Genomic DNA, 17,758 nt, shown 5'->3' with positions numbered 1-17,758 from the left:
ACCAGAATAGCCACATCATATTGTTTTCCTTTGGCTTGGACATCCTAGGTTGACTGCCAATGTTAGGAGTAAGGTTGTGCAACTCCGCCTCATCCCGTATCCATACTGATAGGCAGTAAGGGTGTTATTTCTGCCCAATGTCCTATGTCGACGCTGACAATAATATACCCCTGCATCTTACAACTTATACAAGTGGGTGACAGCGGGCGGTAGTTTCTCGCTTTGTAACGGTCTCCCTGCTTGAATATTGCCGACACTGTGCCAGTCTTCTATGTATCTGGGATAGATCCTGCTGCTAGCAATTTAAGAATACATGGCATAAATACGGGGCAAACTCATTTTCCAGATCTTTAAGTACCCTTGTTGGGAGCATGTATGTACCTGATTTTGCGAGTTTGGTTTCTGCAGTTCCTGTTTGGCATTTTTCAAAACCTTTTTGTTCAATTAACCTAATATGCGTCAAACTTTGAATGAAGATAGTTATTAAAATTAAAGTATCTATATAATATTCACAATTTAAGTGTATTCCATATAACTACAACTGCTATCATAATCTGAACATAATTGACAAAAAAGTTGCTCCTAATATAATTACATGATAACAGACTGCAAGCGTAGGTGATCTATTATGTTTTGAGTCGTTCGAACAACATGCTGGATGATGAGAAATTTCCTCAAGGCGTTGGGGAATATGTGTTTTTCCATCCTTTATTTATAATAGTTGCTTTTCAGTAGTTATTCAAGTCGCCGCAACCAATATGATGACGTACTTCTTAACAAATCATATTAAAAAAAACATTTAGTCTTTGTAAGGCACAATTAAAACCATGCTATTTTCGGGACCGAACAAAAACTTTGCCTCATTGTTACTTGTCTAAATAGATTACAACAAACGCACAGAAATGTTTGCATCAACAGTGTTAATTAACGGTGTCGAGTATATGTGGCTACCAGACGCATCTCCTCCGGGACCAAAATCGGTCAGACAATGTAAAACATTGTATTTGTGCAGGCCTCAACACGTGTTCCCAGAGCTAAACCACCTCAGAGAAAGATTCTGCTTTGGAAACATGCTAACCTTTATACCACCCGAACAACTATTGACAAATTTTGCGACATCTTTCTCAACAGACATAACTTGGATACAGACATCAACACTCTTTGGAATGAATTTAAGCAGTTCTGTATCAACACCATAGAAGAACATGTTCCATCCAAACTCGCAACTCAACGTTTCAACCAACCCTGGGTGAATCGAAAGATCAAGCGCCTATCAAGACAAAAGAAGAGGGCCCTCAGGAGATCCAAACATACGGGGAAACCAGAAGACCTCACTCGATATTAACAGCTGCAAAAGACAGTCCAATACGAGTGTAGAACGGCATACAACACTTACATCAGCGATACCGTATCTGAAGATCGCAACCCTAAGAAGCTGTATTCCTTCATCAAAACAAGAAGATGTGACAGCAGTGGTATTGCCCCCCTGAAACATGATGGACTTTTGTATAACCACCCAATGTCTAAGGCTGCAATCTTGAATGAGCAATTTACAAGTGTGTTCACAGAAGAGGACCCAAGTAACATCCCAAAGATGAGCGGTACACCATACCCTTCAATGGCAACCTTCAACATCGGAAATGAGGGTGAACACAAACTCTTGCGGAATCTGAACCCACACACGGCAACTATACCTGATGCTATCCCTACAAGGTTCCTTCAAGAATTTGCAAGTGAACTCTCACCTATGTTGACCCTCATCTTTCAGGCCTCTCTGTCACAAGCCAGTGTGCCTGATGACTGAAGCAAGCATTGGTGGCTCCAATATTCCAATATTCAAGAAGGGCGACAAAAGCACACATGCCAACTACAGGCCTATCTCCCTAACCTCCCAAGGTGCCTGAACCACGTGACTTTTTCGGCTATGTGTGGGACAATCGGATGTAAACAAAACGTCGCTTCAGGTAACGTTTTTGATAATTTCTTCATTATTTCAAAACCATTTTCAAAAAAAAAAAAGACGAGTGCCCGGTCATTGTAAAAAGACACAACTTTATTAAGTTTGCGCTAAATTAATTAAGTAATTTTTCCAAAAAGTGCAACCGCGTGTTTGAAAACACATGAATTGAAATGCTATGTGTGGTATATTTTTTGTTCAATCAACAAAAACATTGATTATAATATTGTCGAGGGTTTAAAAAATAGGGCGGACATTGTTATTCTTCATAGATAAGCTACTTACATTGTATGTTAGCGCAAATACATCTAATTCGGAGTGTGTGTATATAAATGTTATACTGCTATGTGTGGTACACATTTTTTAAATGCTATGTGTGGTATACAAGAATTTGCCCGTCAGTTCTGCATTTAATATGAACACAGTTTTGTAAGAATCTAGAACATTAACTTAAGTCTGTCCTGTAAATATATCAAATTAACCAAATGTTACATTATTGAATACTGAAGTAATCGTGTAATGATCAAACAATTTATGTTTAACTGAACATAATTCTTATATAAGCATACATGTTATGTTGAAATATAATATTTCTTTGTTTTACTTATTGTCTTTAAATAGATATAATGACTGATATTTCTGCCTGGTTATTGAATTTGGTCCGTTTTTTAATGAATGACAAATAAAATAAGAGCACATGCTTTAAAATGGGTTTTACTTCTATTGTTTTTCAGACTTGAAAAGGATTAGTCGAAAGATCTGAAACGCTTTTAAGGTTCGAAGCTGTGTAAGAACTACATGAACACAATCAAACCACACGGAAGGTGATATGTGGCAAGTTAATTATAATACCACAGTGACAGAGACAGGGACCCCGCTTCATTCTGTGATGTTTATGGAAAGCTATTTCAACTAACTATGCAAACATACCATTTAACATGTATTTTTGCATAAGCAAAACAAAGTGTGTGTATTGATATGTGTGTATATTTATGGGTTTTGTATCTATGTTATTACTAAAATTGATTAGATGAATATAAAATCTGATTATGTGTGTTAATAAAACAGGTGTTTCATAACAAATAACAATTTAAATCCAATGATGCTTGTTTGTGGTCTTCCAATATCATCTCCATATGAACATCTTCGAATCCAATAATGCTTGTTTGTGGTCTATTCCAATATTATCTCCATATGAATATCTTCGGTATATCAAAATAAACACGTCATTAATAATAACATTACTTTATAACTAGCATGCACATGTAACAATAGAAATTAAAGCACCAAATACATAAAGAAGTACATTAGTATTCACAAAGAAATTGTAATCAGTCAATTTATGAATTTGCAAATCTTGCCATTCAAACATATAAATGCTCCAATTAAGTCATAACAAATGATCATCGCCAAAACGTCTTGACTTGTGGGGGTTATTATACCAACAAACATATTGAATTGCATCAATACTTCATTTACTCAAATTCAAATGAAATCTGAATAACTGAAAATAGTTTGAGATGTTTAATGAAAATACTCATATCCCCGGTCATGAAAGGGCGCTGCAAGATCTTGTTACCACTGCACCAAGTAATTAACATTAGATCATATAATGTTGTTCAATTTGTTGAAATGTCAAATTTGTATGTAATGTTTACTTTCCCTGCAATACTTGCACCATCTGGTAATAAAACAAACAGCCATTTAAACTTTGGAACATTTACTATAAATGTTTGTATATGACAACTTTTCATTGATCAAGATATCAGTACGTCTCTTGAAGGTGCTTCCACAAATACTTTAATCTCCCTGAAAAGAACAAAATATAAATGAAATAAACTGTTACACTTAAAAAAATAGCATGCTTGCTATATCAGATAGCTCAATAGGATTTAGATACAAATACATGATTTTCCAGAAAAAAAGTTATTGATCCTGGTTGCTATTTGTTTCAAAATGCTGTATGATCTCTTTATGCTTATTTAATAACTATCGTTACAGTCAAAAATGCCTACACATTCCTGCTAAAAAAAACACACAACTAACACTTTTTGTAGTTTTGTTGCAATAATATTCACATGACATCTTGCTAAAACAATCCTTACGATTTTGTGTATTAAACAAGTGCACGAGTTGGCAGTAACAATTCACTGAAAATTCAACATTTTGTAACAATCAATTTTATAGAAACAAACATGACAAAGATTGCCCAACGAAACTATTTTCCTGTCCATGCGTGGGTGGCTTTGTGTTAGGAGATCCCCGACCGTGTTTTGACCTCTCTGCCACACTGTTCGCAAACAATGGCATTCTAAAAGTAAACGAAATATGAATATAAGTTATCGACAATCATGATAATTTTGAGTAACATGAACGTAGAATTATCATATTTAAGGCGCGCAAAACACTACCAACAATGTTTATTGACCAACTTTTGTTATTCAGACAAACTTTAAATATTATTGACGTTAATGTCAATCTTTCGATTCTCCAGTTTAGTTTGTATACCACACATAGCATTTAAAAAAATTGTCCCACACATAGCATCATTATATTTCATACACAGACTCCGAATCAGATGTATTGGCGCAAACCTGCAATGTATGTAGCTTCTCTATGAAGAATTACAATATCCGCCCTATTTTTTAAACCCTCGACAACATTGTAATCAACGTTTTTAATGATCGAATAAAAATATACCACACATAGCATTTCACTTCGTGTGTTTCAAGCTCGCAGTTGCACTTTTTGGAAAAATTAATTAATTTAGCGCAAACTTAATAAAGTTGTGTCTTTTGACAATGACCGGGCACTCGTCTTTGTTTTTTTGAAAATGGTTTTGAAATAATGAAGAAATTATCAAAAGCGTTACCTGAAGCGACGTTTTGTTCACATCCGATTGTCCCACACATAGCCGAAAAAGTCACGTGGTTCAGGCACCTTGCCTCCGTCTGCTGCAAAATCATGGAGCACATCATGCACAGCCAGATAATGCAGCATATGGAAGACCTGAACATTTTGTCAGACGCACAGCATGGGTTCAGGAAGCGCCGGTCATGTGAGACGCAACGACTCCTGACCCTACAGGACCTCTCGTCAGCTCTTGACTACGGTGAGCAGATAGACGCCATCTTACTTGACTTCCGTAAGGCGTCCGACAAGGTTCCGCATGAACACCTTGCTGTGAAACTGAAGCACTACGGCATCAGTGTAAACGTTCTCACCTGGATTAAAAGCTTCCTTTCAAACCGAAGACAACAGGTACAGGTCGAGGGTGTACAGTCAAAACCAGCACCAGTAACATCAGGTGTCCCTCAAGGCTCGGTGTTAGGACCCTTGCTCTTCCTGGTGTACATCAACGACATGCCCTCCAAAGTTCATTCCACAACAAGGCTATTCGCGGATAACAGTCTTCTGTACAGAAAGATTAAGTCTCTAGAGGATGCACAGATACTGCAGAATGACCTCAATGCCCTCCAGGAGTGGGAAACAACTTGGAAGATGTCCTTCAACCCAGACAAATGTGAGGTACTGAGGATCACAAGAAAGCGAACCCTGACACAAGCAGACTACAGCATCCACGGGCACCAGCTGGCCTTAGTCAAGACAGGAAAGTACTTAGGCGTGACACTTGCCAGTGATCTTTCCTGGAAACCACACGTGGACAGCCGCACTAAGTCTGCCAATAACTCTCTCGCCTTCCTCCGCAGAAACCTCTCAAGCTGCCCAAAAGACATAAAGTTGCAGTGCTATAAGTCACTAGTCGTCTGTCCTCGACTACGCATCAGCAGCTTGGGACCCTCACACACAGGCATGTATTCAAGAGTTAGAGGCTGTACAGCGCGATTCATCACAGGCAACTACAGGACTACAAGCAGCACTAGCCAGATGATCGCAGACCTTGGGCTACCTACCCTAGAACTCCGCCGCCAGCATTCTAAACTTCTGATGATGTATCGGATCACATATGGTCTTCTCGACATTCCAGCCACCGATCCTCTCTGGCGATCCATCACATCTACAAGAGAACGTGGTCTCGAAGACATGGATGGTGCAGTGGTCCGTTGCTCGATACCTTACTGCAGAACAGACACCTACAGTCACTCCGTCTTAATCTCTGGAGCTCGATTGTGGAACCGCATACCAAAGCTCCTCACAGTTCTACAGACCCCAGAGTCATTCAGGGAAGGACTGGCCGGCCTCCAATTCAAACATTGAGCTTTCCTGACTGTACATATTATAAATATTACATGTTTTATTCTTTTAACTGCACTCTCACGATCACCTTGTATGTAATATTTACCATTCTTTTTAACAAATCACTTATTTCTGGTTCTGTCCCTTCTGACTGGTCCATGGCTTTTGTTGCTCCTATTTTTAAAAAAGGTGTAAAGTACCAAGCTAGTAATTATAGACCAGTCTCATTAACATGTATTGCTTGTAAATTGCTGGAGCATATCGTTGTTAGTAACATCTTAGACCATCATGACAACTTTAATATCCTGGTGGACAACCAACATGGCTTTCGAGCCCGGCGGTCTCGCGAAACCCAACTTGTGGGTTTTATCCATGACTTAGCTTCTACCATGCAGAGAGACCAGATGGATGTTGCCATCATGGATTTTAGCAAAGCCTTCGATGTTGTACATCACGGTAGATTGTTGCTGAAACTAGTCCATTATGGCATCACGGGCACTACACACTCTTGGATTAAAGCTTTTCTTGGTAACCGTAGTCAACAGGTTGTTGTAGATGGGGCAACTTCCACAATGGCCCTTGTAATTTCTGGCGTACCCCAGGGATCAGTTCTTGGGCCTCTTCTGTTTCTGCTCTACATTAATGATCTACCTTCGTTTGTGAAGTCAAACGTCCGTCTATTTGCGGATGACTGTGTCATGTACAGATCCATAAAAACTTTGGCTGACACTATTCAGTTTTAGAGAGATCTAGATAATCTATCATTGTGGGAGCTGAAATGGAAGATGTCTTTTAACATAGAAAAATGTCATATCATGCATGTTACGAGAAACCGTAAACCATTAAAAACAGCCTACACTCTTCACAATCAACCTCTGTCTGTTGTAAACCAAGCCACTTATCGTGGCGTTGAAGTAAGCTCAACTTTAAACTGGTCACCTCATGTAAATAAAATTAGTAGTAAAGCAAGCCAGAGCTTAGGATTCTTAAAACGAAACATTCATTCTTCTAAAATGGAAACTAAGGCAGCGGCATATAACAGCATTGTTAGACCATCCTTGGAATATTGCTCTAGTGTGTGGGACCCTTACCATCAGAAAGATATTGATAAAATTGAAAATGTTCAGCGTCAAGCTGTCAGATTTGTAACAAATAATTACAGCAAGACACCGGGTACGGTCACAAATATAATTAAGGATTTGAATTGGAATACCTTGCAATCAAGAAGACAACAAGCTAGACTCATTTTGTTCTATAAAATAGTATATAATCATGTTGATGTCAATCCCCTTCACTATCTCACTCCATACAATAGACACTCACGCTATCACCATCACATGGCATACCAATTACCACCAAGTACAGCTGATTACCACAAATTTTCTTTCTTTCCAAGAACAGTTGTACAATGGAACACACTTCCATCTTATGTAGTCAGCGCTGATACGATCCCTGGATTTAAATCAGTGCTGTCTACATCAGTGTTCCTTCCTTAGATCACATGATTCTGCTTTTATCCTGTTTTTAACTCGACTAATATTCTCACCACATGCACAGTTGTATATGTATATATTTAAGTCTTAAGGGCTAAAAGCGGGTATATACGATTTTTATATGTGCTAAATTGTAAAATATTGATACAAATATGTTATAATAACACACAATTTGCAAGAAAAATGATACATTTAAGACGAATTTCATAAAATACAGCAAATACAAATTAGCGCCCCGAGCCGATTGTGACGAAGATAATTCGTAATTATTTTCCTACAATAACCGATGCATTCGTCTTTTTTGTAAGTGTTCATGTGTCGTATGAATCGATATCGCTGCAGGAATTTCAAATGAACCGTTAAACTAAATTTAGATTCACATCGTACATGCATGATATACATGCTGGCGAATTCGGCTGTACAGCCTTTTTCGATTTGAGAATTAAATATCTGGCTTATTAAGCATTTTTCGACACATGTTCTTCTTAACTTTTATTTTAGTTTATATTGAAATATATGTATAATCAGTTTTTTACACATTTTATATTTGTTACTAAATATTTGACAAGATCGTATATACCCGCTTTAAGGTGTTAGGTTTTGCACCTTTTTTATCACTGTTGATAGGATTTTCCTGAGTGGATTGAGTAACTCGGGAAACCTATCAATCTATTTCTTTTTAACCCCCCACGCATGGCCATAATGTATCAGTATTGAACATACCCATTATTATAAAAGAAGAAGAAGAAGAACAAATGTATGAGTATGCTCCAGAGTGAGATTAGTACATCACATGGAAGAAGAGAAGAAGAAGACACTATTTACATATTTCGAAGTTAATGAGACGTTGAACTCAATTTACATCTTGTGTGTGCTTCTTTTGTCAATTATTTTTAAGACTCTATTTGTTGTCCTTATTGCATACACTGTCGCTGCAATATTACCTCTTACAATACAAACTGTTGTTGACACGATATCTTAACAATCGGGAGAAAAGGGGATTATTCTCTTTTGCATAGTTAATTAAAACTAGTGTGTAACCTTTTTTGTCCGAAACTGGCTTTCTGACTCCGACAACTATACTCAACCCTGCGATCAATCTCCACGCAGAGTTGTCGTTCATTGCTCTCACATATATATATATATATAATGTAATGTAACCGTCAAGAGATTGCCCTGCGATTTGTTTACAAAACATGGCGGACGAGGTGATGGATTTTTACACATTTATTCGGACATAAGGATTTTGAATTGTGTGTCTTTGTCAGGAATGGTAAATTTGACTTGGTAAAATGTCGCTTTTACCTAGCGGCTCCGTTGACAGTGGTCGCTTTGAAATTACGTGCCCAACATGTGAGTTTACTTCATCGGTGCCGAATGGATCGCGGAGAACAATTTGTCCGAAGTGCGGAGGATTTTACAGGCGCGAAGACGCAGAAAGACCGGTTCCGAGACGCCTACAAAAACAAAATGTAAATGTGTATTGTTTTGAAAAAGAAACTGTTTGCTGTAACAACCCTATATTAATTTTGAATATTCAATATAAATTTATAATTACACACAATTAAGTTGCCTTAACTTAAGTTAGTGAATGCATTAGTCCATACAAACGTACTCCCAGAGCCTTTGATAATTTTTGCTATGGCGGCTCTGGGAGTACATATGCATTCCTTCATAAACACAATAGATTTTGTACACATCTCTAAAAATGCGTCGTTGGTTACAGGGGTTTTTCAGCACTGTCTGCGCCTCTGGAAAACGGAGGCGTTCTCAAAGCAAACGGACCTGATCCTAAACCAAAATACATGTATTAAAAAAAAATCCAAATTTCCAAAAAAAAAAATTTTTTTTTTTTTTTGGAAAGAAGTGTCTTATGATTATAAGTTAATTAATGTCCAGCTGATGTGTATCATATCAACATGCATTGCTGTGGTTGAGTGAGGATTCAGCAATGAACCTGCTGTGCTCCCCATTATGCAGCACATTCACACAAACCAAATTTACTCATCTGATGCTTTATCTGCATTGAAGGTCTAGATCTGAATGACAAAACATTGGAGGAGCTGTGTGATGATTTCCAAAACAGAAAGCAGAGAAAAATTATGCTGTAACTTGTGTGACTAACCAGTGTTTGTTTTGGTAGAAAATATCTGCTATAAGTTTTTGACTGTACAGTTCTTATCTCAGAGTGTAACTGTAACTGAAAAACAAAATTGCAGTATCGAATAAACATTGATCATGCCCTATATTGCATGTGTTTATATAAAGAAGACAAAATAACAAATAAAAACAAATTTATTTGTTAAACCACTGACTTATTTAAGCATGATAAATTCACAATGTTTTCCCAAAATGAGCCGTTTCATCGAAGCAAAAATTCACAAAATGGACAATTTTGTCGATAAAAAATTCCCAATTTTGTCAAACTCCTTTTCCCAAAATAGGCAGAAAAACGCCTGTGAGCTGATTGAACAGATTGAGACAGAGTAGACATCCTGCCTTAAGTATGGGCAGACTTAAAAATCAGCTTCTGATCTTGTATTGTTCTGAAGAAAACTGGGGTCAGGTTGGTAGCTATAGATGTTGCGGCAGTATATAGTCCATCTGTTCGGGACTATGGCACTCTTGGTCAGGAGGTTTCCATCAACGTCTTCTATAACACTGGACTTGTGCAGGCTGGTCTTTTTTAAGGTCGTGAGGGTGCTGTATGGCTTCTTCCTGTTAACCATTTTGGAGAAACATAAACAGACAAATACCTCTTAGTTTTCGGACACTCTTAAGTTGACGGACAGTGCTCTGTTTTAGCAAATATATTTATTTTTTGTGACTTAATTTTCGGACATACAGGTTTCAGTCCATAATTAATGTCTCTGAATTTTCTGACAGTATATTTTACTGCATTTTTTTACAGACTTCGGCCCAGTTTTCACTTATCCTGTGACACTTTGAGCATGGAATTTTACAACTGGATTAAGGTCATAAAACCAGGCAAATGCATGCCTGAGGGCAATTGACCATTACATTTGCCCAATTGGGTTAATAACCATGTATACAGGTAGAAAACAATGGATGCACCTAACAGCATTTGAAACAGTTTTGACCTATTTAGGAAGCAGAATGCTATATGTTTTTACTTTTGGTTCTATCACTTCAGGCAAGATTTAGAAAAACTGTGATATTGTATTTGTTTACAAGCAGAAAAACATGAGTAAATCACAATAAAATTTTTGGACACCTTAATTTTTGTCTCTAAATTTCTATCTAAATTTTCAACCCCCCCCCAAAAAATTGTGTCCGAAACCTTAGATTTATTTCAGTAGATATGGTTCAACTAAGAGGATTCCAAAGATCGCCATGACATTGCTTTCATCGTGAGGAGGAAGTAGGAAACAGCGTCATCAGTTGCAAACCCAGTTTCCAGCAGGCTAAACTCCATCTGTATTTCAGCGAGACTTCAAAACATCACCAATCTGATCTACACACCAACACCAAACTAGAAAGATCAGGGGAGATCGAAACTATTTTTAGCTCAACTATTATATATGAAATATATATAGTAGAGCTATCCTACTCACCCTGTTGTCTGCATGAGCATCTGCATTAGCGTCTGCGTTAGCATGCAAATGTTAAACTTTTCGTACTACCCTAAATATTTTCTTTGTCCCTTGACATATTGCTTTCATATTTTGCATACTTTTTTACCAACATGACCCAACCTATAAACAAGAGCAGACAACTCTATCAAGCATTTTGTCATAATTATGGCCCCTTTTCCACTTAGAATATACAGCAAATGTTAAAGTTTTCGTACTACCCCATTTATTTTCATGTTTCTTGACATATTGCTTTCATATTTTGCATACTTGTTTACCAACATCACCCCAACCTGTAAACAAGAGCAGACAACTCTATCAAGCATTTTGTCATAATTATTGCCCCTTTTTATGCCCCGGTAGGGTGGCATATAGCAGTTGAACTGTCCGTCAGTCAGTATGTCAGTCTGTCCCTCCGTCCGAAAAAACTTTAACATTGGCCATAACTTTTTAAATATTGAAGATAGCACCTTGATATTTGGCATGCATGTGTATCTCATGGAGCTGCACATTTCCCCATGATGGCTTACGTTATAATGTCAAGCACTCGAATAGTCGAGCGCGCTGTCCTCTGACAGCTCTTGTTTAAACACTCTTTACTCTAGTTGAGATGTTGCATTTTATCTCACAATATAAAACTGTATCTTACATATATACAAATGGTTAAATTTGTCTATAAAATATGAAACAACACAAAGCTTTGTCTTGAAGTTCCGAGGCAGAACTTATATCTACTCTGTCAGATTACTTAAAGACCCATTTATTAATGGATAGGTGGTCCTGTTCTTATGCACTGGATTCATGACATTGATAGCAGTAAAATCCTGTAAATTTTCCTTTTGCAGAATTGTGAAGTATCAAATGTTTATAACACCAAGCTCTAAACGTAGGAAAAGATGCAGTGGTTGCATATAGAATAATTGTGTCTTGTTCTGAGAAAACTGGGCATAATGCATGTGCATTAAGTGTCGTCCCACTGCACAGGCTAATCAGGGACGACACTTTTTGCTTTTATGAGATTTTTTGTTTAAATGAAGTCCCTTTTTGAAAAAATCCAATTTTAGCGGAAAGTGTCGCAAGCCCTGCAAATAACATTTATTATTTGTTTGCTTAAAATAACAACCTGAATTGGGGTTTTCTAATGGTTAAAATTATTTTTCTAGAAAATCAAACAAAAAATTATCAAAATCAGCAACAATGAATATAAAAAATAATAATATTTCCACAATTTTCTTTCCAAATCAAAAAGTGACATGCCGTAAAATAAAAAGCAAACACAAAATCCCAGAATAAGATCACTTATAAGAAATAAAAGAAATAAAGAGATTGTTTTGGAGGAAATGGTCTTTCTCTTTAGTGAATGGGTCTGTCTACTGTGTACATGTGCAAAGCATCTGTTAAAGAAGGAAAAAAGCCCCTAGTTCATTCAGGTCTTAGGTGAATCCATAGAGCCCTTTTGCCATAAATTCTAACATTTTTGAAAAATTAGAAAAAATGTAATACTACTACATCGTTTATTCAATATATAATATTGTGTGTTTTGTTTAATTATTTCATGGACATGTTATTATAAAATGCATTTCATTTGTAAAATATCTTGTAATGTGAAAAAGAGATTTAAAATGGAAAAAAAAGATTATAAAACAGAAATATAGTAAATATGGTTTTAACTTTAACATCATGTTTACAGCTGTATTATAAATTAACAAGGAGTTCCTCCATTATCATCCAATACTGCTGACAATCAAAATGGTGAGAGACTATTATCACCTGGTATCTGGCGTTGACACAGAGTGCCAGGGAATAAACACACTGTCTTGGTCAACCTTGTTTTCATCATACAATTTTACATGTACATGATATTTTTCTTTGCATGCTAACATAAGTCACTTTTATTGTGAAATGGACACATGAAAAACAAGATCAGTGCTTTAAAGTGTTTAAAAAAAAACAGTTGAAAAGTGTAAAACAAAGATCAATACTTTCATAAATGAAATCATAGTTCTTTGTGATAAGTTTATTGTTCTCTACCTACATGTGATTTTCCAATTGCTGGTGATATTGGATAAAATGCATACATTTATAGTTTATTGTTGTCAGAAGATTTTTTAGTTCCCTCATGCATCTATTTTGCCAGGAGGATGCTGGATCAAGCCGAATTAACTCAATTGCAAACTTCTTCAACAATCTGGCACCAAATTCTAAATCCAAGTCAAAGAATGAACACCAGAAGGAAATAAAGCAGCGATCCGTGTCTGTGCATAGCAGTGCTTCTGACATGTCATCTGGGAGAGAGTTACCTCCCATTGATAACAAAGGGAGACTAACGGTGCCAAATGTGTCTTCAAGGGACAAGACTCCGTCTTATGCCTCATACTCGCGGACTTCGAGCAGAAAAAGTGACCGAAGTGAAAGATGCGGTCGTACATCTAGTCAGGAGCAGGAAAGGCGAGCTAGCTTGTTTAGTGATGTAGATCTTACGGGTGAAAGTACGGGTGCTGGCACCAGTATTACTAATCTGTCTCAGGCGGACAAAGTGATTTATCCTGTTAGAACAAAGACAATTGATCAGTTGAGGTGAGAATCAATGGAGATTTTAGATCAGTTGAGTTCTATCTAAAGATTATGTCCAGCAATTACTAATAGCAAAGTTTTTTTAGTACAATTCGTCTAATAAATTGTTAATCACCATAAAAAAAATAAACAGTGATGGATAAAAAAAATCATCAGACAAGCAAAGTTTATTCATTAATCAGGACATGAGAAATAATGAACATTTATATTCTGCTGAATAATGTATGTGTCTGCCCAAATTTTATTCACATGCATGTGAAAGGTTGTAATAAAAGAAGATTAGCTCTCTTTTTCATTTCATATTTTATTAAACATGGTTAGGAAATTCTTAACCCTTTCAGTGCTGGAACCGAATTTTGAAGGCCTTTGCAAACAGTTTGGATCCAGATGAGACGCCACAGAACATGGCTCCTTATCAGGATCCAAACTGTTTGCTATTCTGATAGTTTTCTTTGAAAAAAATCGAAGAAAATGCTAATTTTAGAAATTCAGCAGACGACATTTTAGCAGACGACAAAATTCCCAGCATGCAAAGGGTTAAGTTACTCATCAAAGGTTTGCCTTCTTTCTAAAAAAGTAGTTCTGCTACAAATTAGTAGAAGTACAGAATGATTAAATAACAAAAATGGTCCAATGCTTTATTTTATCATTAAACAAGAATATTATTTTATTTTGTTGTTACAGGGAGGATGTCCGAGCTGCACGTGAGACGGGCAACTGGAAATGTGTTCAGGAGTTCTATTCCACCACGTTTGACTCTTTCTTGGAAATCAACGCTGCATTCAAGGTGTGTACAAATAGCAAGGAGTGTACGCAAAAAAAAACATTATCCATCACATCTTGTTTCAAGTTCACTAAAATATTGTATCTATAAACTATGTGGCTTTCAGGTCATGGCAGTGGTTGGCACAACCGCGTCCCTCCTAGGCAACCTGGGTTCAATCCCTTTCGCTGGTGCATGGGAGTTTGGTTGGTGATTCAGTAAAAATTAAATTGCAGTTAAAATGCAAAATTTGTTCCAAGTTTTGTGAGTCTAGCAAGCAAATTATGCAGGAGTGCTGGCGCACAATTGGAGTCCTCATATAATGCAGCATCAGTCGTGAATGGACCTCATAAACTTTGAAATACACTTCAACACCGTTATTTCGAAGTCGTCGGGACCGTAAAAAAACTTCAGATTAACGATAATTCGAAATAAACATTTGACAGAAGACTTCTTTGATTCTGTAAAAAATGAAACGTTGTGGAATTCACATGGTTCGGTTACACGCTTACTGAAAAGCGTAAACTAGTCAGATAGCAATAGTTTTCCACTTGTAACAAACGGAGGAATAAAACGATTATTTTTCTTGTTTTTATTTTTGTCTTATTACAGAACATATAAAATATAATTAATAGCACAAATTATCAGACATACGTACATATTAATACATTTTCAGAAATTAATTTACCTTTTTTTTACTAATACGCGATGTCTCTCTCTGAACACCGGCGTTCGCGCAGACGACAAAGGTGTAATTATCGACTTTTGATGAGCCACGACAAAGGTGTGAAATTACGCTCAGTATTTTGCAGTTTTGACTTCGGATTCAAGATTGTTAATAAGGTGCGAATTATAGTGTTGGGACCGACTGAATCACTTCGAATTAACGATTTCTTCGGTTTAACAAAGTTCGGATTAACAATGAAATTTTACATTAAACAAAGAAGAACCAATATCTGGACCCGAAAAATACTTGAAATAACGGTGACTTCGGATTATCGGTGTTCGAAATAACGGTGTTGAAGTGTACACTCAAATCTTTTAATTATTAAGACCAGAATCTAGACGGGTCGATCACGATTACATGAAAAGTCACATTGACAAATTAATTCAAATAAAAGCTTCTTATTTGATGGGATTTGGTGTTAACATGTTATCTCAAACACCATTACAATGCCACAAACCAGTGTTCATTTATTTAATAATTGAATGTTACAGTTGTGTCTTGAACAAAATAAAGAACTATACCAAAAATCAACAATAGAGAAGATAATGGTGTTTTTAGCTCGACTATTATATATGAAATATATATAGTGGAGCTATCCTACTCACCCCGGCGTTGGCGTGACCGTCTGCGTTAGCGTTAGCGTCTGCGTTAGCGTTCAAATGTTAAAGTTTTCATACTACTCCAATTATTTTCATTGTCCATTGACATATTGCTTTTATATTTTGCATACTTGTTTACCAACATCTTCCCAACCTATAAACAAGAGCAGACGACTCTATCAAGCATTTTGTCATAATTATTGCCCCTTTTATACTTAGAATATGCATATTATTGATAAATCTATGTTAAAGTTTGCGTACTAACCCAAATAGTTCCTATATCCTTTGACATATTGCTTTTATATGTTGCAAACTTGTTTATCAACATGACCCCAACCTATAAACAAGAGCAGACCACTGTATCAAGCATTTTAACATAATTATGGCCCCTTTTACACTTACATAATTGAACATTTTGCTTAAATTGCCATAACTTCTTTATTTATGATCACATTTTATTATTACTTTGACAAAACAACACTTACCTGAATACCACAATGTATTCCATTTAAACAAAACCCCACGCCCCTACCCAGAATCCCTTCCCCCCCCCCAATTTTTTTTTAAACATCATCTAATACATTACCCCACCCCACATTATACGCCCCTCTCACCCCCACACCCACTACCACCCCCCTATCCCCCCCCCAATTTTTTTTTAAACATGTAATAAATTACCCCACCCCACATTATACCCCCCTCTCACCCCCCCCCCCCCCCTACCACCCCCCCCTACCCCCCCCCCAATTTTTTTTTTATTTTTTATAAACATCATCTAATAAATTACCACACCCCTCATTTAACCCCCCCTCTCACCCCCCCCCTACCCCCCCCTCAAATTTTATTTTTTAAAAGATCGTCAAATAAATGACCACATCCCACATTATACCCCCTCTCAACCCCCCCCCCCCCCCCCCCCCCAAAAAAAAAAAAATTTTTTTTTTTTCCTTTTTTATTTTTAAAGATTGTCTAATAAATTATTGAATATGAACAATTTCCCCATGATGGCTTACTTTATAATGTCAAGCACTTGAATAGTCGAGCGTGCTGTCCTTTGACAGCTCTTGTTAAAGTTACATGCCCTTGTTCCTGATATCAATTCAGTAATTTTCACCAGATACAGCAATTGACCAGTCGCCAGCTGTAAATCAAACTCACGAAATAATCAATCAGATTTCGTTTATTGCGGCCACATGGTCCGACAAACAAAGACTGTCGGAGTAATGGTTAAAGCATTTTATGAAAACACAACTTAGTGGGCGGAGCGATCTTGCATTTGGCGACTGGTCAATTAGGAATGTTTTTGCCAGCAGTCAATGCTCTTCTCATATTTTAATCAATAAATCACAGTCCTTTGTAATAGTCTGGGTTGCTTACGCATAACCTGCACATTAAATGCCATAAACCTGGTGATATTTGCAGTATGAAGCTCTAGTCTATAGGAAGAAAACAAAAATCAATCATTTCTAGCCCAGGTTTATTGTTTATCTTGGACTGACTCTTTAATCTTTCCGCTAGTCTTTCATGAATATTTTAAAGCCTGGCTGCTGCCTCATTAGACATTGCAATTAGGCGGAATCTTTACAAACAGAATTAATAGCATTAATGGAATAGTATTAAAAATCTATATTTTTCAATTATTTTTCAATTTATAAAATTATGCTCTGTATGGCAGAGGCATAGTAATAATGCTTGTTTTCCGGTTCACTGAGGTTAAAAAAAGGCCATAATTTTATCTTTAAAACAATTTTTAATTTGCATGACTGTTCAACCAACAGTTTGAGTTATACTACTCAAAGGACAAAATAGGTCAAGGTCACTGTTGCTGAATAAAATATGAGCCTTGTTCTGAGAA

At 36.7% G+C, this 17,758-nt stretch overlaps 1 protein-coding gene across 2 annotated transcripts in view; it reads left to right on the top strand.

Moving 5' to 3' along the window:
* The first annotated feature begins 8,675 nt into the window (after positions 1-8,675).
* The window catches only part of LOC127841976 (probable E3 ubiquitin-protein ligase HECTD2), a 64,841-nt gene continuing 55,758 nt past the window's right edge, over positions 8,676-17,758 (top strand). The window contains exons 1-3 of one of the 2 annotated variants that reach the window (XM_052371204.1): positions 8,676-9,119; positions 13,378-13,817; positions 14,499-14,601. In XM_052371204.1, the coding sequence (XP_052227164.1) occupies positions 8,940-9,119; positions 13,378-13,817; positions 14,499-14,601 (723 nt within the window). In that variant the 5' untranslated portion in view covers positions 8,676-8,939. The remainder of the gene's footprint in view (positions 9,120-13,377; positions 13,818-14,498; positions 14,602-17,758) is intronic. The other variant, XM_052371206.1, reaches the window with a different exon arrangement.

Source organism: Dreissena polymorpha, chromosome 8 (genome assembly GCF_020536995.1).
Source record: "Dreissena polymorpha isolate Duluth1 chromosome 8, UMN_Dpol_1.0, whole genome shotgun sequence".
Taxonomy (NCBI): Eukaryota; Metazoa; Mollusca; class Bivalvia; order Myida; family Dreissenidae; genus Dreissena; species Dreissena polymorpha.
This window is presented reverse-complemented; position numbering and strand designations above follow the sequence as displayed.